General features: G+C 54.9%; 1 protein-coding gene across 1 annotated transcript in view; it reads right to left on the bottom strand.

Moving 5' to 3' along the window:
* Positions 1–24,478, bottom strand: part of LOC147645273 (uncharacterized) — a 268,783-nt gene that overhangs the window by 82,689 nt on the left and 161,616 nt on the right. Inside the window, 1 exon segment of the mRNA XM_086874765.1 lies at positions 1,129–1,587. Coding sequence (XP_086730891.1) covers positions 1,129–1,587 — 459 coding nt within the window.

Genomic DNA, 24,478 nt, shown 5'->3' on the forward strand with positions numbered 1-24,478 from the left:
CTTTCTTTCTTCACTCGGCAGTCCCTGGTGAATTCAGTCACAGCAAAACCTGCAGCTGAGCCAGGAACCGGCCTGGCCCGGCCAGAGCCCAGGGCAAGCCCCGCAGGCCCCATCTCCTGACCGGGAGACATGGCAGCTCAGCCCAGCCCCCGCCCAGCCGCATGGGCGGGCAGGGAACGGGAGGCCTGGAGCTCTGTTACCTTTCACAGCCAGAAAACAAAGAGAGACAAGAGTACTCTGGCTTTACATCTTCAGGTAGCGTTCACAAGTTGATCTCACTTTTCAGTGGTCAAAACTGCTGTCAATTCTCAGCAATGACCAATAATTGGTCAGGACAAAAGGCTCCCATCAGTCCCTAGCAACATCAACTTCCTTAGCTCTCAAAACAACCTTAAAGGTAAAGTCACCCCATGACACCGCCTCAGCTCCAGCCACTCCCTCCACTCCTGTCCCTGGGCACCAGAGGGAAGAGGTTCCCGCAGCCCCCAGCCAGGGACCCGCTCCCAAGGCTGCTGCCATGGCAACCAGGCCTGGCACCAGCTGGGATGCTCGGTTTCCATGGGCTGGGCTTCAGGAATGGCATTCCCCAATTTCCTGCTCCTGCTGAAACCGCGCTGCTGCTCGCTTCCCTCCCGCCTCCCATGGAAAGCACAAAAGGCAAAGATCCCACGCTGGGATAAGAAGAATTTATTGAGAACAGCAACGGGATAAAGAACAAAGAGGAACAGGAAAAATTTTGGTAACAGAAGGGATAAACCAAACTATTTACAGGGAAAACGACAACACTACTGGATGGCCTCTTCCCTGCCACTTATTTCCTCCTGCCTGGAAAGGACACCCTTCTCCTCTGGTGAGAGAGAGGGAATCCTTTTCCTGCCCCTGGTAATGACCTGAAATGGGATTGAATATAATGACAGGGCCATGGTCAGACTCTCAAGTTCTTTAATCTCACACCATGTCCTTGCCATGGGCAGGAAAAGGTACAGGTGTCTTCCCAGCATGGATCACAGGGAACATGGATCACCAGGTCTCCTCCTAACCTCGGTCCTCCAAAGGGGGATGAGGCTGGAGCTGTGGAGAAATCTTTTCCTGCACTTGGGGCACTCGCTGGGCTTCCCTTACTGGTGCCTCCGTTGGTGTCTGGTCAAGTTAGACCTGTCTGAAAAGCTCTTCCCACACTGGGTACACTCGTAGGGCCTCTCCCCAGTGTGGATACGTTTATGGGTATTGAGGTGGGAGCTGTGGCTGAAGCTCTTCCCACATTCCCCACACTCATAGGGCCTCTCCCCAGTGTGGATGCGCCGGTGCCTGATGAGGTTGGAGTTTCGATTGAAGCCCTCCCCACAGTCAGGGCAGCGGAAGGGCCTCTCATCCGTGTGAATCCGCTGGTGCCTGAGGAGATCGGAGCTGCTGTGAAACCTCTTCCCACACTCGGGACACTCGTAGGGCCTCTCCCCAGTGTGGATGCGCTGGTGGATGATGAGGTGGGACCTCCAGCTGAAGCCCTTCCCACATTGCCCACACTCGTAGGCCCATTCCTCAGTGTGGATCATCTGGTGACAGATCAGGCTGTTGCTCTGGCTGAAGCTCTTCCCACACTCCAAGCACTTGTAGGGCTTCTCCCCATCCTGAAGCTGCTCATGGACCACCAGCTCAGAGCCCTGGCTGGATCTCTGGCCGCCTTCCCAGCACAGGGTGGGTCTTTCCTCCTCAGAGCACCCTAGGATGGGTGAGGAACCCCTCCTCCTGCGGGATCTCTGAAACTTTTCCTTCCTCCTTGACTCCTGTGCTGTGGAGCCGCTCAAGATGGCCACTTCCACAAGGTTCTGCTGTGGGGATTTGTCCTCCCTGGTCTCCATCCTCAGCTCCTTGTCTGGGGGAGGAAGGACAAGGAGAGGATGGGATTTGCCTCCGTGCCAGAGGGAAGGGGAAGGAGATCCCCCCAGTGCGTCCCTGGCAGGACGGCGTCGGCAGCAGGGTTGTCCTGCAGCCAGGGGCCAGGCTGGGCTGGGAGATGGAGCAGGAGAGAGGGGGAAAGGGGCACTGACTTCCTCCTCACCTGCCTGGGTGTCCTGGGACATCTTCCTCTTCCTCACAGCCTTCTCATCCATCCAGCCAAGATTTGAGATTGGGAAATCCTGGTTTGGCAGAAAACAAGGAATGAGCACGTTGATTTGACTCTGTCCAAGTCCCTCTCTAGAAGTCCCTGGGTATCTGGGGGGTCTTGGTTTGAAAGGAAAGGTGTTTGCTAAGGAAGAAAGAAACCACCATTGAAATTGATAAAAATTCAAGAAACAACCCTCTCCAAATTATTATAATCTTGAAATCAAAGTGCTCTCAGATAAAGATATAGGAATAGAAATAATAGTTCTTTACTAAAGGAAGAAAAATGAAAATGCAGCAGTACAAAAGAAAAAAACCAAAAAAACAGCACTCTGAGAGAGTCAGAATACAACCTGATACCCCGTTGGTCAGGGTGCTGGTAGCAGTCTGATTAAATGGTGGCTGCAGTCCTCCTGGAGTGACTGATGTGGTTCTGTTGAAGCAATGATCCTGTAGAATATTGTAGCTTACCTCTGAAGTTCCGGTGCTGTAGATGGGTCTGGTCTCTCCTCTGGGAATCCAGTGGACAAAGACTGCCTCTGGTGCTTTGATGCTCTGATTATATTCATGCAGGAATACTTGGCTCCTCCCCCTGGGTGGCTCATCTCACAATGGGATGATGTCATTTTATCAGTCCTGCACTGAGACTCAATGGCCCATTAACAGAAGATATCCTCCTGGAGGAAGGATGGGTGGTGGAAGAGATAAAGAACATTGCCTCACCTGGTTTTAACAGCTGGCCCATTAACAGATGACATCCCCCAGTTATGAGGGATGGCTGATGAAAGAGATAAAGAAAACTGCTCCTCTAGTTTTAAACAGATGTTGACAGAATACATGCTTTTGGTTGAATCTTGCATTGCAACCCAGGACATGGGGTCCATAAAAATTTTACACCACCAAAATCTGGCCCTGAAAATGCCTCCCAGGAGTTCTAGTTCCATCTCTGTTCTCTCCCTTTTGGTGTTCAGGCCTTCACCCCTGTCCCAGCTGCTGGGGGTCACACTTGTACTGTGGGTCCCCTGTCTACTCGGTCCCTGACCTCTTCTGGCTGCTGGGAGTGCCAGGAATTTGAAAAGTTCTCCCATTTCCATCTCCCCACTTAGGGATGCAGGAAGTTTTTGGGGTCCCAGGGTCCCTGCTCCCCTTATTCCCTTCTTGGGGGGGCAGGGGGTCCAATGAATCCCCCCTGCCCCTCTCTATTTAATTGAGGGTCCCACGAATCATGGCGCTCCTCCTCTCTGGGCTCCCCACTTTGGGGTCCTCAGGGACACAGGGCTCTGCTCCTCCAGGCTGCCTCTGCCAGCAGCTGCCACTGAGAACCCCAAATGTCCCCCCAAAGGGCATTTTCTTTTCAGCTCTGGTTTTCTTCATTCTCTAATCATCACCCCCAAAAACCCAACCCAGGGACCCCCCCAGGATATCTGGGCCAGGCTCCCCCTCCCTCGTCACCTGTGGGATAGGGGGGGTGTTGATCCCATGGATGGGGGGGCTGTGAATTCAGGGAGTGAATCCCAGCTTGACTGGGATATGCTGGACCTGAGATCATACTGGGATAACAAGCACCTAACTGGGATTACTAGGACTGTCTGGGAATGGCTATGGAGATGTTGAGAGCAGCTGGGATATACTGGGAGTGTCTGTGACCATACTGGGGATGACTGAAAACACACTGGGAACAATGGGAACCATGCTGGGGACAACTGGGAGCAACTGGGAGTGACTGGGTCTACACTGGGGGCAGCTGGGAATGACTGCAACCTCGCTGGGAGCAGCTGGGATCATCTGGGAAGCGACTGAGACTATGACTAGGGGCAACTGGGTGCAACTGGAATCACTCTGGGAGGAACAGGGAGTGACTGGAACCATCCTGAGGGTAACTGGCATCCTACTGGGATCACAGTGGGAGCAGCAGGGCCATGCTGGGCAAGACTGGGACCATACTGGCAGCAACTGGGACTGCATTCAGCATGACTGGGAGTGGCTGGGAGCAACTGGGATCAGGCTGGAAACACCTGAGGAGTGATTGAGACCAACTGGGATATACTGGGAGAGACTGAAACCACAGTGCAGGTAAATGGGAACAACTGGAACCATGCTGGATAATCCTGGGAGCAGCTGTGCCCATGCTGGGGTCATACTGGGATCCTACTGGAACTAGCTGGGATCATACTGGGAGTGACTGAAAAGGGGCTGGCAGGGACTGGAACCATACTGGAGGTGACTGGGAGCAACTGGGCCCATCCTGGGAGTGACAGGGAGTCACTCTGGCCATGACTGGAATCATACTGGGAGGGCCTGGGAGTGACTGGAACCATACTGGGGGTGGCTGGGTGCAACAGCTCATACTGGGGGTGACTGAGATTGTAGTGGGAGTGACTGGGATCATTCTGGAAGTGTTTTTCTGTAGATCTTCTGTCTTTCTGGTCTCTTTTTATTCTCCTTCCTATCCTACGTACCTGGAATATTTTTGGATATCTTAATGTTACCCAAAATCTTAAGGGTTAACACTTTTTAGGATAAATGAGCTAAGTTTGCAAAGTTAAGGCTATGGTAAGAGTTCTTTGTGCAGTTGGATGTTGGATTAAACCCTTTGCCATAGTTCCTTGATTGTCTGTATTTTGCCAGTTAAATTTTGTGTCATTTTGACCTCTTAGCTCAGTTGGTCAGAGCATGGTGCCAGCATCACCGAGGTTGTGGGTTCAATCCTTGTGTGGGCCATTCACTTAAGAGCTGGACTTGATGGTCCTTGTGGGTCCCTTCCTACCAAGAATATTCTTTGCATCTGTCCATGCTGAGAAGATCTGGTTGTTGTTTCTCCTGTGCACCAAACTCAAGCACAGGAACCTTTGGTTACCACCAGCATTGAAGTGTTCTGGGGTGTTACAGCCCTGCAGGCTCACAGTGGCCTCTTGTTTCCATAAGGCTTCAGACTGTCCCACTGGTCCCTTGGTTCCATGGGCCCAAGAGTGCCACAACGATCCCCTTGGTTCCACAACTTCCCATGGTGTCACACTGGCCCCTTGGTTCCATAAGGATCTGGAGTGTCACACAGGTTTATGGCATTTGTCCTTGCTGCCCCTCACATCCCACTGCCCCACAGAGAGCCCCGAGCCACCCGTGAGGGACAGGCCCTGCTGTGCCAGGCCTGGGCTCAGGGCTTGGCCTTTCTGCTTCCTCCAACCCAGCCAGGGCTGGCTCAGCATTGCAGTTCCCTGCTCAGAGCCTTTGGCTCCCGGCAATCCTGGCCTCCAGGATCTGCTCTCACCAGTCCCTGGGGAGCCTTTGGCAGTCCCTGCCCTCAGTGGGGCCAATTGATGCTCCAAGGGACTTGGAGTTTTGCTTCTGACTCCTTGAGCAGCTTCATCAGTCTGAAGGAGGGACAAAGGAAGATCAGAGAAAGGAGAAGGAATCACGAGGTCAAGCACTCCCTGAATTCACAGCCCCCCCACTTATGGGATCATCACCCCCCATCCCACAGGTGACCGGGGAGGGGGAGCTCAGCCGAGACATCCTGAGGGGTTGGGTTTTTTGGGGCGGATGTTTGGAGAATGAAGAACTCCAAAGCTGAGTGGGAAATTCCCCTTGAGGGGCTACTGGGGTGTCCCAGCATCCCTAAGTGGGGAGATGGAAACAGGGGGAACTTTTCAGATTCCTGGCACACCCAGCACACTGGGCAGGGGAGGGACTGAGTAGACAGGGGACTCCCAGTACAAGTGTGACCCCCAGCAGCTGAGACAGGGGGGAAACTCTGAACATCAATAGGAAGAGAACAGAGATGGAGAACTCCTGGAAGGCATTTTCAGTGCTGAATTTTGGTGGTCTAAAATTTTTATGGACCACATGTCTTGGGTTGCAATGCAAGATGTAACCAAAAGTATGTATTCTATCAACATCTGTTAAAACCTGGTAGAGCAGTTTTCTTTATTTCTTTCATCACCCATCCCTCATAACTGGGGGATGTCTTCTGTTAATGGGCCAGCTGTTAAAACCAGGTGGGGCAGTGTTCTTTATCTCTTCCACCACCCATCCTTCCTCCAAGGGGATATCTTCTGTTAATGGGCCATTGAGTCTCAGTGCAGGACTGATAAAATGACATCATCCCATTGTGAGATGCTCCACCCAGGGGGAGGAGCCAAGCATTCCTGCATGGATATAATCTGGGAATCAGAGCACCACAGGCAGTCTTTGTCCACTGGATTCCCAGAGGAGAGACCAGACCCATCTACAGCACCAGAACTTCAGAGGTAAGTTACAATCTTCAACAGGATCATTGCTTCAACAGAACCACATCTGTTTCTCCAGGAGGACTGCAGCCACCATTTAATCAGACTGCTACCAGCACCCTGACCAACGCGGTGTAAGGTTCTGACTCTGTCGGTGGGTTGCTTTTTGTTGTGGTTTTTTTTTTTTTTTGTACTGCTGCATTTTCATTTTCCTTTCTTTAGTAAAGAATTTATATTCCTTTGCCCATATTGTTACCTGAGTGCACTTTGGTTTCAAGATTATAATAATTCGGAGGGGATGGGATGCTTACATTTTTTATCAATTTCAGTGGTGATTTCTGCCTTCCTTAGCAAACTTCTTTCAAACTAAGTCACGTCAGAGGCCCAGGTGACTTCTAGAGATGGGCTTGGTAAGAGGGACCATCAAACTCAATGTGCTCATTCCTTGTTTTCTCTCAAACCAGGAGTTTCCAATCCCAAACCTTGGCCAGATGGAGAAGCAGGCTGTGAGGAAGAGGAAGATGCCCCAGGACACGCAGGCAGGTGAGGAGGAAGTCAGTGCCACTTTCCCCCTCTCTCCAGCTCCATCTCCCAGCCCAGCCTGGCCCCCGGCTGCAGGACAACCCCGCTGCCGACGCCGTCCTGCCGGGGACGCACTGGGGGGATCTCCTTCCCCTTCCCTCTGGCACGGAGGCAAATCCCATCCTCTCCTTGTCCTTCCTCCCCCAGACAAGGAGCTGAGGATGGAGACCAGGGAGGACAAATCCCCACGGCAGAACCTCGTGGAAGAGGACATTTTGAGCAGCTCCACAGCACAGGAGTCAAGCAGGGAGGAAAATCCCCAGAGATCCCACAGGAGGAGGGGCTCCAAACCCTTCCCAGGGTGCTCTGAGGAGGAAAGACCCACTCTGTGCCGGGAAGGCGGCCAGAGATCCAGCCGGGGCTCTGAGCTGGTGGTCCATGAGCAGCTTCAGGATGGGGAGAAGCCTTACAAGTGCTTGGAGTGTGGGAAGAGCTTCAGCCGGAGCAACAGCCTGATCTGCCACCAGATGATCCACACTGGGGAATGGCCCCACGAGTGTGGGCAAAGTGGGAAGGGCTTCAGCTGCATCTCCCAACTCAACGTCCACCAGCGCATCCACACTGGGGAGAGGCCCTACGAGTGTCCCGAGTGTGGGAAGAGGTTTCAGAGGAGCTCCAATCTCGTCCTGCAGCAGCGGATTCACACGGATGAGAGGCCCTTCCGCTGCCCCTACTGTGGGGAGGGCTTCAAGTACAACTCCCACCTCATCAGGCACCGGCGCATCCACACTGGGGAGAGGCCCTACACATGTGTACAGTGTGGGAAGAGCTTCACCCGGAGCTTTAAATTGACCAGACCAACGGAAGCACCAGTAAGGGAAGCCCTGCGATTGGTTCAAGTGCAGGAAGAGCTTTGTGCACTGCTCCAGCTTCATCTCACATTGGAAGACTGACATTGGGAAGAGACCTGGTGATCCATGTTCCCTGTTATCCATGCTGGGAAGACACCTGTACCTTTTCCTGCCCATGGTAATGACATGATGTGGGATTAAAGAACATGAGAGTCTGGCCATGGTCCTGTCATTATATTCAATCCCATCTCAGGTCATTGCCAGGGGCAGGAAAAAGACTCCCTCTCTCTCACCAGAGTAGAAGGGTGTCCTTTCCTGGCAGGAGGAAATGCATGTCCAGGAAGAAACAGTCGGTGGTGGTTTAGTTTTCCTGTGAATGGTTTGTCTTATCCTTTCTGTTACCAAAATTGTTTCTGTTCCTGTTTTTGCCTTATCTCATTGCTGTTCTGAATAAATTGTTCTTATCCCAGCCTGGGATCTTTGCCTTTTGTGCTTTCCATGGGAGGTGGGAGGGAAGCGAGCGGCCGCACGCTTTCAGCAGGAGCAGGAAATTGGGGAATGCCATTCCTGAAGCCCAGCCCATGGAAACCGAGCATCCCAGCTGGTGCCAGGCCTGGTTGCCATGGCAGCAGCCTTGGGAGCGGGTCCCTGGCTGGGGGCTGCGGGAACCTCTTCCCTCTGGTGCCCAGGGACAGGAGTGGAGGGAGCGGCTGGAGCTGAGGCGGGCAGGTTTAGGCTGGATGTGAGGAAAAGGTTTTTCCCGTGAGGCTGCTGGGGCACTGAACAGGCTCCCCAGGGAAGGCTCCCAGCTCCAGGGCTGGCTGAGCTCCAGCAGCGTTTGGCCAGCGCTGCCAGGCCCGGGCTGGGATTGTTGGGGTGTCCTGTGCAGGGCCAGCAGTTGGACTGGAGGATCCCCATGGCTCCCTCCCAACTCAGCCAATTCTGTGGCTCTGTGATCCCATGAGCCTGGGGATGGGACTGCAAATGGTTGCCATGGCAACAGGCTCTGGCTCCAGGCCTGAGCTGTTGTCCATGGCAACCAGCCCTGGCATGGGGTCTCCATGGAGCTGCCAAGGGACTGACCATAGCAACAGGGGCTGTGATAGTTGCCATGGAACCAGACCATAACAATGGGGCAGATGTTGCCATGGGAACAGACCACAGCAGGGAGACAGCTCTGGCCAGGAGCAGCTCCTGAGCACAGCCCAGCAGGGCTGGGGCCCTGCCAGGGCAGCTCAGGGACACAGAGAGCAGGCCCAGACAGAGCTGCCAGGGGCTCAGCACTGGCAGGGGCTGTGGGATGTGCCAGAGGGGGCTGTGTCCCAGCAGCTCCTCTGTGGCTGTGTCCTGGAGCCCCAGAGCAGCTGTAATGTCAGAAAGGGGCTGTGTGACAGCTCCGAGTGGGTTGTGTGAGGTCACAGATGGGGCTGTGACATCCCAGAGTTTGTTGTGTGACGTCACTGAGCAGCTACGGCATCATAGAGGGGACTGTGTGACATCACAGAGATGGCTGTGACATCATGGCATGGCTGTATGACATCATAGTGCCATGTGTGACATTGGTGGGCAGCAAAGAGGGGCGCCAATGGCGGGGCCGGAGGCGGCTCTGGGGGCGGGGCTGGGGCTGTGGGCGGGGCCGCAGCGGAGCAGCGCGATGGCTCCAGCGCTGGGGCCGGGGGCGCTCCCGGGGGGCGGCGAGAGGTGAGGGGGCCCCGGCACCGGGACTCTTTGATCGCCCATCCCGGAGCGCCGAGGGGCCCCTAAACCCCCATTCCTGGGCACCGCCATCCCACCGAACCCCCATTCCCGGCCGTGGGTCCCACCCTGCACCCCCTTATCCGGCACCAGGAACGCCTGCACCCCTTTCCCGGCCATCCCGCCTCAAGCAGCCCCCAGAGCCCCCTTCTCCTTCACCCATTTACCCCCCGGACCCCTATTCCTGCCTCTCCCAGCAGCCAGCCCCTCCTTTCCTCAGCACTCAGGACACCCGCGACCCCTATTCCCAGCCATCCCGGCTTTCCCTGCCCTGTCCTGGCAATGGGGACAGCGGGGACCCTTGGAGCTCCCTTTCCTGGGTACAGGAACGCCCTGAACTCCAGCCATGCCACATCTGGCTAGCCCTAGCCTCCCCTCTTGTCACTCCTGGCTTCCCCAAATGCCCTTCCCGGCTCTCCCCGTTCCCCCTTTCCTTCAGCCGTGACCCCCCCGATCCCAAATCTCCAAATGTCCCCCCAGTTCTCCTCTCCCTGCGTTCCCTGCACGCGGCGCTGTCGGAGCCCGGCCCGGGCTTCCCGCAGTCCATGTCCATGGGGTCCCTGGCTGGGATCCCCTTCCAGCGCCGCCGCAGCGAGCGGGGCCGGGCGGAGCCGAGCCGGGATCTTGGGATAGCCAGGGCTGGAATCTTGGGATAGCCAGGGCTGGGATATTGGGATAGCCAGGGCTGGGATATTGGGATAGCCAGGGCTGGGATCTTGGGATAGCCAGGGCCGGGATATTGGGACAGCCAGGGCCGGGATATTGGGATAGCCAGAGCTGGGATATTGGGATAGCCAGGGCTGGGATCTTGGGATAGCCAGAGCTGGGATCTTGGGATAGCCCGAGCTGGGATATGGGGATAGCCAGAGCTGGGATATGGGGATAGCCAGGGCTGGGATATTGGGATAGCCAGAGCCGGGATACTGGGATAGCCAGGGCCGGGATATTGGGATAGCCAGAGCTGGGATATTGGGATAGCCAGGGCCGGGATACTGGGATAGCCTGAGCTGAGATATTGGGATAGCCAGGGCTGGGATATTGGGATAGCCAGGGCCGGGATATTGGGATAGCCAGGGCCGGGATATTGGGATAGCCAGGGCTGGGATATTGGGATAGCCAGAGCTGGGATATTGGGATAGCCAGAGCTGGGATATTGGGATAGCCAGAGCTGGGATATTGGGATAGCCAGGGCTGGGATATTGGGATAGCCAGGGCCGGGATATTGGGATAGCCAGGGCTGGGATATTGGGATAGCCAGAGCTGGGATATTGGGATAGCCAGGGCCGGCACAAGGAGCGGCACCGGCACGGGGCCAGCGGGGAGCTGCAGATGCTGCAGCAGCGGCACAGCCAGAGCGGGGCTGAGCGGGGGGAGCCGGGGCTGGGGGATCTGTGGGGCTGCGATGGCAACTGTGGCACCGCCATGGGGATCCCTGAGATCCAGGCTGAGGGATTAACGAATTCCCTGGCTCACAGCTGCAGGGAATGTCTCCAGAAATATGTCAGATATGGGCGGGAGGTGCTGGAGTGTAAAGGTTGGGAGGGCAGAATTCCCATGGGAATATGGGAATGGGAATGTGGGATTTAGGAGGGCAAAATTTGGGAATGTGGGAATTCCCATGGAAAGTCCATGGATGGATCTCAGACATCATCCCATTCCCATGAGACCTCCATGAATGGATCCCGCTGCTGTCCCATTCCCATAGAATTCTGTAGATGGATCTCACTGCCATGCCATTCCCATGGAATTCCATGGGCAGATCTCCCCATCCCACTGCCATGGGAGCTCCAATCCGGTTCCCCCCCAAGCCCATCCTGGGGATCGCCCTGTTCATTGCCCTCCCCACCACCCACAAGACTCCTGGGCATTCCCCCATGACCCACCCAGCCCTCCCAAACTCTTCCTGGGTCCCGCCTCATCCCCCCACACCGGGAATTCAAGGGAGTCCCCCTGTGTCCCATCCCCCAGGACTTTGGGGGTCCCACCCGACCTGTCCGTGCACCCCCAGATTTCTTCCACAGCCCCCCTGTGATGGTGGAGGGTGGGGGCCGAGTGCTGGTGCCCCCCTGCCTGCAGCAGATCCAGCGGCGAGGGCAGTTCGGGGGGTCCCTCAGCATTTGGGGTCCCTGGGATTTGGGGTGACCCCCCGGGCCCCCCAGGATCTCCCTGAACACGCTGACGCTGCCCATGGGCAGTGAGAAGGTTCAAACCCGGCACGGGGTCCCCAGCACTGCCACCCGCATGGCCCAGGTACCCCCAAACCTGCCGAGAACCCCCAAAGCCCCCGGGACACCCCAACCTCCCCTGATCCCAAACACATCCCTGGATGCTCCAAAAACTCCCCAAAACCGCAAAACCCCATACAGCCATTGAGAAGGTTCATACCTGGCATGGGGTCCCCATCTCCATCACCAGCAGGTTCCCCAAAACAGCCTTGGGACCCCAAACTCCATCCCTGGGATCGCCCAAATTCCCTCATCAGGACCCCTGTAAACCCCCTTGAGAACTCCCAAAAAACAACCATGGCCCCAAAAACACCCAGAACTTCTGAAAAACCCCAGGAACCCCTCACAAAGGTTTATACCCAGCATGGGGACCCCATCGCCTTCATCGGCATCACCCAGGTACCCCCAAACCCCTCCCGGGACCCCCAACCCCTCCCGGGCTCCACTGCCGGAACCAACGGGAGCGGTGTTGCCCTTTTAAGAGGAGTTACAGTGGGACCCGACAACACCGGGGGCCCTTAAAGCGGCCATGGTAGAGAGAACCCCCAAAATCCACCCTGGGGGACAAAACATCCCCTACAGGGGCTTGGGGTGGGGACACCCCTAAAAATGTCACTTAAAGCCGTCATGATCCCCCCTCCAAAGGGGCTTGTGGGGCTGCGGCCGCACAAACACCCTAAAATGGGGAGGAAAAAACACCCCTGTAGTGGTGGGATCCCCCCAAAAAACCTGAAAAAGAGAAAAACTCCTCTTGAGAGGGGCCTGAAGACCCTGGAAGGCCCTGGAAGAGGGACAAGATCCCCTCCTGTGCTGGGGCCTCCCCGAGCCGGGAACTCTCCCGTTCCTGCACTCGGGGGAGCCCCGAACGACGGCGGCTCCTGGGCTGAGCCCCCCTCAGCCGGGGCTGCGGGGGGAACTGGGGGGGCTGGGACGGGGCTTGGGGCTCCTGGGGTGAACTGGGGGACCCTCAGTGCTCCCACCTCCCCCTGTTCCCCTGTCCCGCCCCGTTCCCATTGTTCCCCCAAAGCTCCGCTGCCCCCAGCTCGGTTTGGGGGGGACCCAGCCCTTTCCCATCGTGTCCCGGCCCGGCCCCGCTCACCCGAGGGCTCCGAACCACGCACAGGGACAAAGGAGGGACAGAGGAGGAGGAAGAGGAGGAGCAGGAGGAGGAAGAGGAGGAGCAGGAGGAGGAAGAGCTGGAGCAGGCAGAGGAGGCTCCACCTGCGCTCCCCGCTCTCTGCATCTGCAGCTCCTTCGGGACCATCGCCCCCCATCCCGCAGGTGCCCGGGGAGGGGGAGCTCGCCCCAAATCCCCCGGGGCTCCCTGGCTTTGGGGTTTTTGGGGGGGATGTTTGGGGATGGCAGGGCTCCAGAGCCGAGCCGCAGATGCCCCTCGGGGGCACCCCGGGGGTCCCCGGGAGGTGTTTTTGGGGGGTCCCGGTGGCGGTGGCGGCAGAGCCCCGGCAAAGGGGCCGGGGGGATGCGGGTCCGGCATGGCCGGGAAAGGGGTTCGGGGCTCCCGGTGCCGGCAGTGGCTGCTCCCAGCATTGCCCAGTTGCTCCCCACGTGTGGCTCCAGTTTCCTGTGCACCCCACGATAAGCCAAGTCACTCCCAGTCATTCCCTATTAGAGTACAATTTGTCTCCATTTTATCCCATTTTCCACAGTTTTATCCCATTTTTGCTCTATTTTTTCTAATTTTATCCCATTTTCATAACAATTTTCCCAATTTTTATCCTATTTTTTATTTTTCCCCAATTTTCCCCCTTTTTTTTCCTTTTTCCCTCAATTTCCCCCTTTTTTAATCTCATTTGTCCTCATTTTTTCCCAGTTTTTCTGATTTTTTTCCTATTTTTCCTCCATTTTTACTCAAATTGTTTCCCATGTTTTCCTGTTTTTCCCATTTTTTTCCATTTTTAATCTATTATTTCCCCATTTTATGCTATTTTTGCTCCATTTTCTTCCAGTTTTTCCCCATGTTTACTCCTATTTTCCCCATTTTTTTCCATTTTTCCTCCATTTTTGCCTCATTTTTACCATTTTTATTCCTATTTTTATCCCAGTTTTCCCCATTTTTCCCCCCCATTTTTATCCTGGTTTTATCTCATTTTTCCACAATTTTATCCCAATTTTCTTCCATTTCTCCCATTTTTCCCAGTTTTTCCTCCATTTCCATCCCATTTTCCTCAATTTTTTTTCCTATTTTTATCCCATTTTTTCCCCCATTTTTTCCCTATTTTCCTCCATTTTTGCTCCATTTTTGCTCCATTTTTCCTCCCATTTTTCTCACGTTTCCCCCATATTTTTGTCGTTTTTCCTAACTTTTCCCCATTCTTCCTCCATTTCCATCCTGTTTTTCCCCATTTCCCCCTATCTTCCCCATTTAATTATCCCAAAAATTGAAATTTGGGGGAAAAAATAGAAATTTTGGTGGGAAAAAAGGGTGCTTTGGGGGCAAAACTCCATGAATTTGAATCACAGCTTTCTCGTGATTTTTCCATGATTTTTCCGTGATTTCCCCATGATTTCTAGCTAGAAGGAGGAGTGGGATTCATCCGAACATTCTGGAAGCTGGAAGAGGACCGGGCCATCAACCTTCCCAAAAATTTTGACCAGCTCTTCTGAAATTCCACCTTTCCCCACTCCCCGGATTCTTCTACAACCTCCCAGGTAGGCAATTCCTAAAATTCCATGGAAAAATGGGATAGGGGGAATTTCATCCTGTTTTTTTCCAGTTTTTTTCCATTTTTATTCCATTTTTTATTCCCATTTCTTCCTGCTTTTTTCTGATTTTTCCAGATTATTTTTCTATATCTTTTACTCACTTGTCCCAGATTTTTCCCATTTTTTCCCAATATATTTTCCAATTTTTCACTCTTTTTTCCCCCATTTTTTCCTGCTTTTTTCTGTTTTCTCCGCATTTTTACCTGTTTTCCCCCAGTTTTTTCCTAATTTTCCCCTCTTTTTTTTTCTGATTTTTTCTGATTTTTTTCCCTCCTTTTTCTCCCAATTTTTCCCAATTTTTCCCAGTTTATCGAATTTTCCTGATTTTTCTCCTGATTTTTCCATCTTCTTTTCCCAAAATTTTCTGTCTTTTTCCCAACTTTTTCTCAAATTTTTCCCTGATTTTTCTGTTTTTTCTCATTGTTTTCCCAATTTTTCCCTGCTTTTTCCCAATTTTTTTGCTGATTTTCCCCCAATTTTTTTCATTTTTTTTTTCCTGATTTTTCCCTCTGATCTGTCCCAATTTTTCCCCATTTTTTCCAAATTTTTCCTAAATTTTGCCTGTTCATTTCTTAAATATTTCCTGGCTTTTTCCCAATTTTTTCCCATTTTCCCAGGTTTTGTCCCCGTTTCTTTTCCTCATTTTTCCCTTGATTTTTTTGTTTTTTCCCAATTTTTTCCACCATTTCTTTTCCTGATTCACCCACATTTTTTCTGATTTTTTCCCAATACTTTTCCTGATTTTTTTGCAAGCTTTCTCAAACATTTCCTTGATTTTTCCACTTTTTTTCCGAATTTTTTCCTGATTTCTTCTGATTTTTCCCAGGATCTTTTCAGCTTTCTTTTCCTGATATTTTCCCTGATTTTTCCAAATTTTTCACATTTTTTTTTCATGCCTTTCCTGTTTTTTCCTGATTTTTCTCTCTTCCTTTCCCAATTTTTTTCTAGGTTTTTTTTTCAATTTCTTCTCAAATTTCCCTGAGTTTTCCCTGATTTTTTCACAATTTTTTCACAATTTTTCCTATTATTTTTAGATTTTATGCCTCTTTCTTTTACTGGTTTTTCCAAATTCTTTCCCAATTTTTCTCCTGATTTTCTCAGGTTTTTTCCAATTATTCCTGATTTTTCCTGATTTTTCCTTCTTTTCCTATTTTTCCTGAATTTTCCCCCCATTTTTTCTGATTTTTTCAAGATTTTTTCCACTTTCATTTCCTGATTTTTTCCCCAATTTTTCCGATTTATTCCTTGAGTTTTCTCCTTTTTTTCCCAATTTTTTCCTGATTTTTCCTCCATTTTTTTTATTTCACCCTGATTTTTTTCTCTTTTTTCCCCTGATTTTTCCCTTCTATTTTCCTTTAATTTATCCTGCTTTTTTTCACATTTTTTCCCCAATTTTCCAGTGTCCTTCATACTCCCAGTCTGATCTCAGATACTCCCAGTCTAATCCCAGTCACTCCCAGGATGAGGCCAGTGGCCCCCAGTTGCTCCCTGGCAGTGCCAGTGTGACCCCAGTAGCCTCCAGTGGGATCCCTGGGACTCCCTGTCTCTCCCAGTATATCCCAGTCAGCCCCAGCATGCTCCCAGTCATTCCCAGCTCCTCCCAGTTGCTCTCAGCATGATTCCAGTTGTTCCCAGCCACTCCCAGTCAATCCCAGTATGATTCCAGTCACCCTCAGTGGGATCCCAGTCTCAGCCAGCAGGGACCCAGCTGCTCCCATTGTGATCCCAGTATGATCCCAGTTGAGTGTGATCCCAGAATAGTTGTAATTCTTCCCAGTTCCTACCAGTATGATCCCAGTTGTCCCTGGAATAGTCCCAGTCCATCTCAGCACGGTTCCACTCACTCCCAGTTGCCCCACTGTGGTTCCAGCTGTTCCCAGTGTGGTCACAGACACTCCCAGTATATCCCAGTTGCCTCAGCAAGGTTCTGGTTACCTCAGAATGATCCCATTCTTTCCCAGTTACTCACACTTACTCCAAGTATGATCCCAGCTGTGGTCTCAGTCGCCTCAGCATGGTTCCAGTACCTTCCAGTTGATCCCAGTTGCTCCCAATGTGTCCACATTTTCCTCCCAGCATGGGCCCAGTAGCTCCCAGTAACCCCCAGTCAGGTTCCATTCACACCCACTGTAATCCCAGTGGTTCCCAGTGCTATCCCTGTAGGAGCCATTGTCACTCCCAGTATGGTTCCAGTCACTTCCAGGATGATCCCAGTCACTCCCACTACAATCTCAGCCACTCCCAGTATGAGCTGTTGTGCCAGCCACCCCCAGTATGGTTCCAGTCACTCCCAGATACTCCCAGTATGGTTCCAGTCATGGCCAGAGTGACTCCCTGTCACTCCCAGGATGGGCCCAGTTGCTCCCAGTCACCTCCAGCATGGTTCCAGTCCCAGCCAGCACCTTTGCAGTCACCCCCAGTATGATCCCAGCTAGTTCCAGTAGGATCCCAGTATGACCCCAGCATGGGCACAGCTGCTCCCAGGATTATCCAGCGTGCTTCCAGTTGCTCCCATTTACCTGCGCTGTGGTTTCAGTCTCTCCCAGTCTATCCCAGTTGCTCCTAGTCACTCCTCAGGTGCTTCCAGCCTGATCCCAGTTGCTCCCAGACACTCCCAGTCACCCTGAGTGCAGTCCCAGTTGCTGCCAGTACGGTAGCAGTCTCTCTCAGCATGGCCCAGCTGCTCCCACTGTGATCCCAGTAGGACCTCAGCATGGTTCCAGTCACTCCCTGTTCCTTTCTGTGTGATCCCAGTTGCACCCAGTTTAATCCCAGTATAGTTGCAGTCCCTCCCCAGATGATCCCAGACCCTCCCAGCATGGTTCCAGTCATGCCCAGTTGCCCCCAGTGCAGACCCAGTCAATCCCAGTTGTTCCCAGTTGTCCCCAGCATGGTTCCCGTTGTTCCCAGCGTGATTTCAATTTCCCCAGGATGGTCACAGACACTCCCAGTATATCCCATGTGCCCTCAGCATGCTTGTGCTCATTCCCAATCATTCCCAGTTACCCCAGTAAGGTTCCAGTTACCACAGTCCAAACCAGTCCCTGCCAGTGCTGCCACTCCTGGGATCCCCCAGCCCTCTCTGTGTTCCCCCCTCCCACATCTCCCCAGAGGAGCCCCAAGGGCTGGCAGTCCCCAGCCAGGGTCCCCAGCCAGCCCCAGCTTGGATCTGCAGCCCCCAGTTTTCCCAGTTTCCCTCTCCTTTTCCCCGGGCCGGGTTCCCCCCGTCCCCAGCGGGTGGGAGCAGCGGAGAGCCCCGCGCTGCCCATCCCGACCTGTCCCGGCTCCATCCCCGCTCCTGCCGTGGGCTGTGAGGGGTTTGGGAACGGGGCACCGAGGGTGTCACTGCTCCTGGGGGAGGAGGAGGAGGAGGGATGGAAGAGGAGGGATGGAAGTAGGAGAAGGAGGTGGGGTTAGAGAGGAGGAGCAGGAGGAAGAGGAGGGACAAAGGAGGATCAGGGAAAGGAGAAGGAACCACAAGGTCCAACATTCCCTGAATTCACAGCCCCCACCTGTGAGATCATCACCCCCCATCCCAGAGGTGACCAGGGAGGGGGAGTTTGGCCCAGATACCCTGGGGGGTCCCTGGGTTGGGTTTTTAGGGGGGATGATTGGAGAATGAAGAACTCCAAAGCTGAGTGCAGAATACCCCCTAGGGGGACATTGGGGGGTCCTGGTGGCGGCTGCTCTCAGAGGCAGCCTGGAGGAGAAGGTCCTGTCCCCCAGGACCCCAAAGTGGGGAGCACAGAGAGGGGGAGCACCACAATTCACGGGACCCTCAACAGCCTGGAGAGGGGCAGGGGGGACTCCTTGGACCACCTGCACCCCTAAGCAGAGAATGAGGGGAAAAGGGACCATAGGAATCCAAAAAGCCCCATCACCTGTAAATGAGGAGATGGAAATGGGGGGAACTTTTCAGATTCCTGGCACTCCCAGCAGCCTGGGGAGGGCAGGGACTGAGCAGACAGAGGAACCCCAGTACAAGTGTGACCCCCAGGAACTGGGACGGGGGGAACCCCTGAACACCAAAAGGGAGAGACCAGAGATGGGGAAATCCTGGGAGGCATTTTCAGGGCTGAATTTTGGTGTTTGGGATGTTTTTATGGATGGCTGGTGAGTTCTAGAGATGGACTTGGGCAGAACAAACTCCCTAACCCAATGTGCTCGTGAATTGTATTTCTCCCCAAACCAGGATTTCCCATTCCCAAACCTTGGCTGGATGGAGGAGGAGGCTGTGAGGAAGAGGAAGATCTCCCAGGACACCCAGGCAGGTGAGGAGGAAGTCAGTGCCCCTTTCCCCCTCTCTCCTGCTCCATCTCCCAGCCCAGCCTGGCCCCCGGCTGCAGGACAACCCCGCTGCCGACGCCGTCCTGCCGGGGACGCATTGGGGGGATCTCCTTCCCCTTCCCTCTGGCACGGAGGCAAATCCCATCCTCTCCTTGTCCTTCCTCCCCCAGACAAGGAGCTGAGGATGGAGACCAGGGAGGACAAATCCCCACAGCAGAACCTCGTGGAAGAGGCTGATTTGAGCAGCTCCACAGCACAGGAATCCAATGGGGAGGAAAATCCCCAGAGATCCCGCAGGAGAAGGGGCTCCAAACCCATCCCAGGGTGCTCTGAGGAGGAAAGACCCACCCTGTGCCGGGAAGGCGGCCGGAGATCCAGCCAGGGCTCTGAGCTGGTGGTCCATGAGCAGCTTCAGGATGGGGAGAAGCCCTACAAGTGCTTGGAGTGTGGGAAGAGCTTCAGCCAGAGCAACAGCCTGATCTGTCACCAGATGATCCACACTGGGGAATGGGCCTATGAGTGTGGGGAATGTGGGAAGGGCTTCAGCTGGAGCTCCCAACTCATCATCCACCAGCGCATCCACACTGGGGAGAGGCCCTACGAGTGTCCCCAGTGTGGGAAGAGGTTTCAGAGCAGCTCCACTCTCCTCAGACACCAGCGGATTCACAGAGATGAGAGGCCCTTCCGCTGCCCTGACTGTGGGGAGGGCTTCAAGCAGAACTACACCCTCATCACCCACCGGCGCATCCACACTGGGGAGAGGCCCTATGAGTGTGGGGAATGTGGGAAGAGCTTCAGCCAGAACTCCAGCCTGATCTGCCACCAGAGGATCCACACCGGGGAACAGCCCTATGAGTGTGAGAAATGTGGGATGACCTTCAGCCGGAGGTCCCATCTGACCATCCACCAGATGATCCACACTGGGGAGAGGCCCTATGAGTGTCCCGAGTGTGGGAAGAGGTTTCAGACCAGCTCCCATCTCCTCGAGCACCAGCGGATTCACACGGATGAGAGGCCCTTCCGCTGCCCCGACTGCAGGAAGGGCTTCAAGCACAACTCCCACCTCATCACCCACCGGCGCATCCACACTGGGGAGAGGCCCTACGAGTGTGGGGAATGTGGGAAGAGCTTCAGCCACAGCTCCAGCCTCAACACTCACAAACGCCTCCACACTGGGGAGACACCCTACGAGTGTCCCCTGTGTGGGAAGAGCTTCACCTGGAGATCTAGCTTGACCCAACACCAACGGAGGCACCAGTAAGGGAAGCCCAGCAAGTGCCCCAAAGTACCGTAAGAGCTTTGTGCACTGCTCCAGCTTCATCCCCCCTTGGAAAATTCAAGGTTGGCAGAGACCTGGTGATCCATGTCCCTTTGATCCATGCTGGGGAGACACCTGTACCTTTTCCTGCCTATGGCAATGACATGATGTGGGATCAAAGAACGTGAGGGTCTGGCCATGGCCCTTTTGTTATATTCAATCCCATCTCAGGTCATTGCCAGGGGCAGGTGTTGGGGGTTAGGTGTCTTTTTTTTTTTAATTCTGGATTGCCCGTGGAATTTTTACCCATTAGTTGTGGGGACAGCCTAACTGTGGGTACTTGGTGGGTGCTTGACAAAAGACAAAGAGTTTGGCCGGGCCCAGGGAGGGAAGGGGGGCAGGAAAAGAGGAGAGCGGGGAAAGTTTGGGGGGCTTTCTTCAGCTTCGGAGAAGGACACTTTGGGTGCAGAGATGCTGCAGTGGGCACAAGAGAATTTCACCATCACCCACAAAGAGCTGCTGCTTTTTCTCCTTCTCCCCTCTTTGTTGGTGGCCTCGCACCCCCTGTCCTGCCAGGACGTGTGGCAGTGCCAGGCACCGCCGTGGAGCTGCTGATCCACCTCAGCCACCGGCCCAAGATCTCAGCTCATCCCTGCTGTTCCAGCTGAGTGTTCCTCAGAGCCCTGCAGGAGCACCGGGACTGCCCGCCCGAGGGGTTTGTGAAACAAAGCCTCTCCTCCATCCCATCTCAGCCGAGAAAGCTGTCATGGGCCCCCTGGTTCTGTTTTCTTGCTAATGCTGTAGTTATTGTTGTTTGTTTGCCTGGTTATAAATACTAATAAAGAACTGTTATTCCTATCCCCAGATCTCTGTCTGAAAGCCCCTTGATTTCAGAATTATAATAATTCATAGGGAGGGGGTCTACATTTTCATTCCAGGGGAGGCCCCTGCCCTCCCTAGCAGACACCTGTCTTCCAAAACAAAGACAGATGGGGAGTTTCTCCATCCTCCTTACCCTTGTGGGGCCAGCAGTGCTCTTGGTTCCTCATGCTCTTTTTGTGGGGCCTTTTGTGCCTGTGCCCCTACGACTTAGGGGGACAGTATATTTGCTGCCCCCTTTCTGCTTCTGGGAAGCCTGTGCGGGCTCTTTGTCCCTCTCTGATTTGGGGGGTGCCAGTGTTGTCACCATCCCGGCAGCCCCCGGCTGCTCTTTGCCCTTTGCCAGGCCAGGGGTGTTCTCTGTCCCCTTGCAATTTGTGGGGCTGGCACAGGCACAATTCCCCTCCTCTTTGGGGGGGCTGGCAGTCTCCTCTTCCCCCTCTGACTTGGGGGATGCTCTGGGCTACATCCATCTCTTAGCTTGGGAGGGGCAGGTATTTATCTCCCTTCAGATTGGGGGGCCCGGGGATCGCCTCCATCCTCCTCCAGTTTTGAGGGGCCTGGGAGAAATCTCTGTCTCCCACCGATTTGGGGGGACTGGTGCAGGCTCCACCCCCCTCTGATTTTGAGGGACAACCTGGAGGAAAGGCACCAAAAGCTTGACAAAGTCTGAGGGGAACGCTCTGATTACCCCTTTTGCTAAGAGGTTCCCTTAGCTGATGTTGCTAACCAGGACAAAACTTCCAGGCCCGCAGTGGGTTTTGGGTTGTTTTATTTCCTGGGCCCTCAGTCCTGCGTGGGACACAGGAACTGGGTGCTGCAGAGGCTGCACCAAGGCATCAGAAATGCCCGCCCAACACCCAAGGGTGGTAGAAGATCTGCTCCAGCACCGGCCGGTCCATGGGGTGCTTGGACAAACACCAGCGGATCAGATGTTGGCACTCTGGGGAGAGAAGGCAGAAAGCGGCGCTCACTTGCAGAAGGCTCCTGCCCAGCTGCTCCCGGCGCCTGCAGAAGCCGGGCCACGCTGCGTGTGCGGGGAGCTGCCCTTGGCGGGAGAGCGGCACGGCAGGACAAGCGTCCCCTCCTTCAGCCAAGCGTGCCACACCCAGCCTGCCACGGGCCACCTGCTGCAGCCGGCCCTTGAGGGCACATGGACGTCCCACGCAGCTGCGGGAGGGCCGGGCTGGGCTGCGCGGTGCCACCTGCCAAAGCCTGCCTTCTTCAGGCTGCGTACCAACCTGGAGAGACCTCCTGCGGGAAGAAGAGCTGCCCCAACACGGTGTCACGCTCGTTCTCGAAGGGCAGGAACCCGCACACCATCTCCAACAGCCGGCTGAATGCCGCACCCCGCGGCCCAGGAGGGAATGGGGCCGTGCAGTGCCTGGCACTGGGAGCAGGGCCCGCGCTCTGGGCTCACCGGCAAACTGTGTGCAGGCCCGCTCCTGGAGGAAGGTGCCGCAACCAAAGTCCATCAGCTTCATCTCGCCAGTCTCCAGGTTGACGAGGAGGTTCTCTGGCTTGATGTCCCGGTGCAGGACACCGCAGGCGGTGCAGTGCCACACGGCCTCCAGCACCTGCCAGAAAAGCCAGCGTGCCGCCTCCTCGCTCAGGAACTCTTGCTCCAGCAGGATGTGCAAGAGATCACAAGATTGCTCCGGATGCTCCATCACCAGCACAAAGCTGTCGGGCACCTGGAACCAGTCAAGGAGCTGGATGATTCTGCAGCAGCCAAAGCCCACTTTCTCCATCAGCACGATCTCTGTTGGAACACAGGTGCCGTCGGGCTGTGAGGAGAAGACAATGCCTCCATCACAGGGCCTGATGCTGCCAGGAACCCCCCGAGTGTCCGCATGTGCAGCAGCCCCAGCCAGCGCCAGCCATCTTGCTCTGACCTGCTTCTAGGCTGCTCTCAGAAGCCCTGGCCTGGCCTACAAATGCCCCTCCAGAGCCCCATGGCAGCCTCAGACAGCTCCTCAGGTCTCACCTGCTGGTACAGAAGCCTTGTTGGTAGTTGGTGGCTCTATGGGAGCAGCTTCCTGGAGATGGAGGAAACTCCCTGGTCCCTCGAGAATTGTCTCCTCCATCAGGCACGGGCTGTTGCCAGCTGGCACGTCCAGCACCGTCACCTGGGAACTGTGGTCCTGCAGCTCCTGGCTTCAGGACACTTGCTGTTCCTCCACCTGCTCCTGAGATGGCTCCCCTGGATCGGGCTGGGCTCCCACTTGGACCTGCGGGCTTTCCCTGGCCATGGCAGTGCTCAGGGATGCGCCCATGTTGTTGAAGTCCAAGGGCCCAAGGGAGCTGGGAGACCTGTCCCTGGGCTCTGCACCTTCTGCAGGCTGACAGGTCTGGCTGAGCCTCTCTGAGGGATGGAGGCTGTCAGAGATAGCGGAGGCTCCTGGCACCATGGACGTTCTCTGACAGCCTGAGCTTCTTGCACGGATGGCAGGTCTTCTCTGCTGTGCCATCCTTGCAAGGCTTGAGGCTCTCCCAAGGTCAATCTTGCTGGGAGCAGCCTCCTGAAGGGATGGCGGCTTCTGGAGAAGCTGGGAGAGCCACAGCAGGGCAGGTGGCCTCACCTCATCAGCTTCTCCAGTTCTTTCCACAACGCCAGCCATATCCCAAAGAAGAGCGGCACAGATGTCCCATTGTGTGCCCAGTGCCGGATCATCACTTCCTGCAGCTCTTGGGCCACTGCCATGCAGGGACCGCAGCTGCTGGAGCTCTCCAGAGGGCTTCCGGGAGCACCTGGCCGCCGGCAAGGGGTCACCCGAGGCCTGGAGAACCTGGGAGCCGCAGGGGCTGCTCGGTTCCTCCATGGGCCTCTGGGCCTAACCCTGGGGTGCTTCCTCGTCTGCCGCCTCCGTGGTTTCCAGTGGCCACCGGCCCAGCAGACAGCCACAGCGGCCAGCAGCAGGACAAGGGCAGGCATCAGGACACCACCGTCACCCATGGCTACGGCACGTCCCATGGCGACTGCACTGGCAGCTGCGGGGGCTGGCCTGGTTTATATAGGGCTGGCGCGGTGATGTCACAGTGCTGTGGCCAGGACAGCTGTGTGACATCACGGCCCTGCATCACACCAGAGCTCTACCCCTTTGTGACATCACAGCCCCACCCAATTCAGGGATCACAGCCCTGGCTCATCCCTGAACATGAACATGGCCTGGAAAAGCCTGGAAATCAGAACCGGAGCTCAGCCCCTTGCAATGAATCCTCCCCTGGAGCAAGTGGCAGCACATCAGGAAGAGTGCTGCTGCCACCTCTGTCAAGCCCCGGCTCCGAGGACTCTGCAGTGGCACCAACTTCAAACAACCACTCCCCTGTGCCAGAGAAGATCCCCCAGAGACAAAGGGAGGTGAAGTTCCTCTGTCTCTGGGGAGCTCTCCTGAAATGGCTGGTGGGGACTGCAAGAGTTTTCTCATAGCAGCTCACCAACTTCTGCAGAGCCTCCGTTCTAAATAAATCAGGATTTTCCAAAGAGCGCTCATGCTTGTCCCACTGCTCTGGTTTTGACTGCCATGGGGTTCCTCTCTTCCCAAGAGCTGGCACGTGCTGGGTTTGGATTCAAGATGGGAATGCTGTGGTTTGGTCTGGGGTGGTTTGGTTTCTGCTGAGCAGGGCTTGCCCTCTTCAAGGACTTTG

Source organism: Cyanistes caeruleus, unplaced genomic scaffold, assembly GCF_971803275.1.
Source record: "Cyanistes caeruleus unplaced genomic scaffold, bCyaCae1.hap1.1 HAP1_SUPER_30, whole genome shotgun sequence".
In the NCBI taxonomy this organism is placed as follows: domain Eukaryota; kingdom Metazoa; phylum Chordata; class Aves; order Passeriformes; family Paridae; genus Cyanistes; species Cyanistes caeruleus.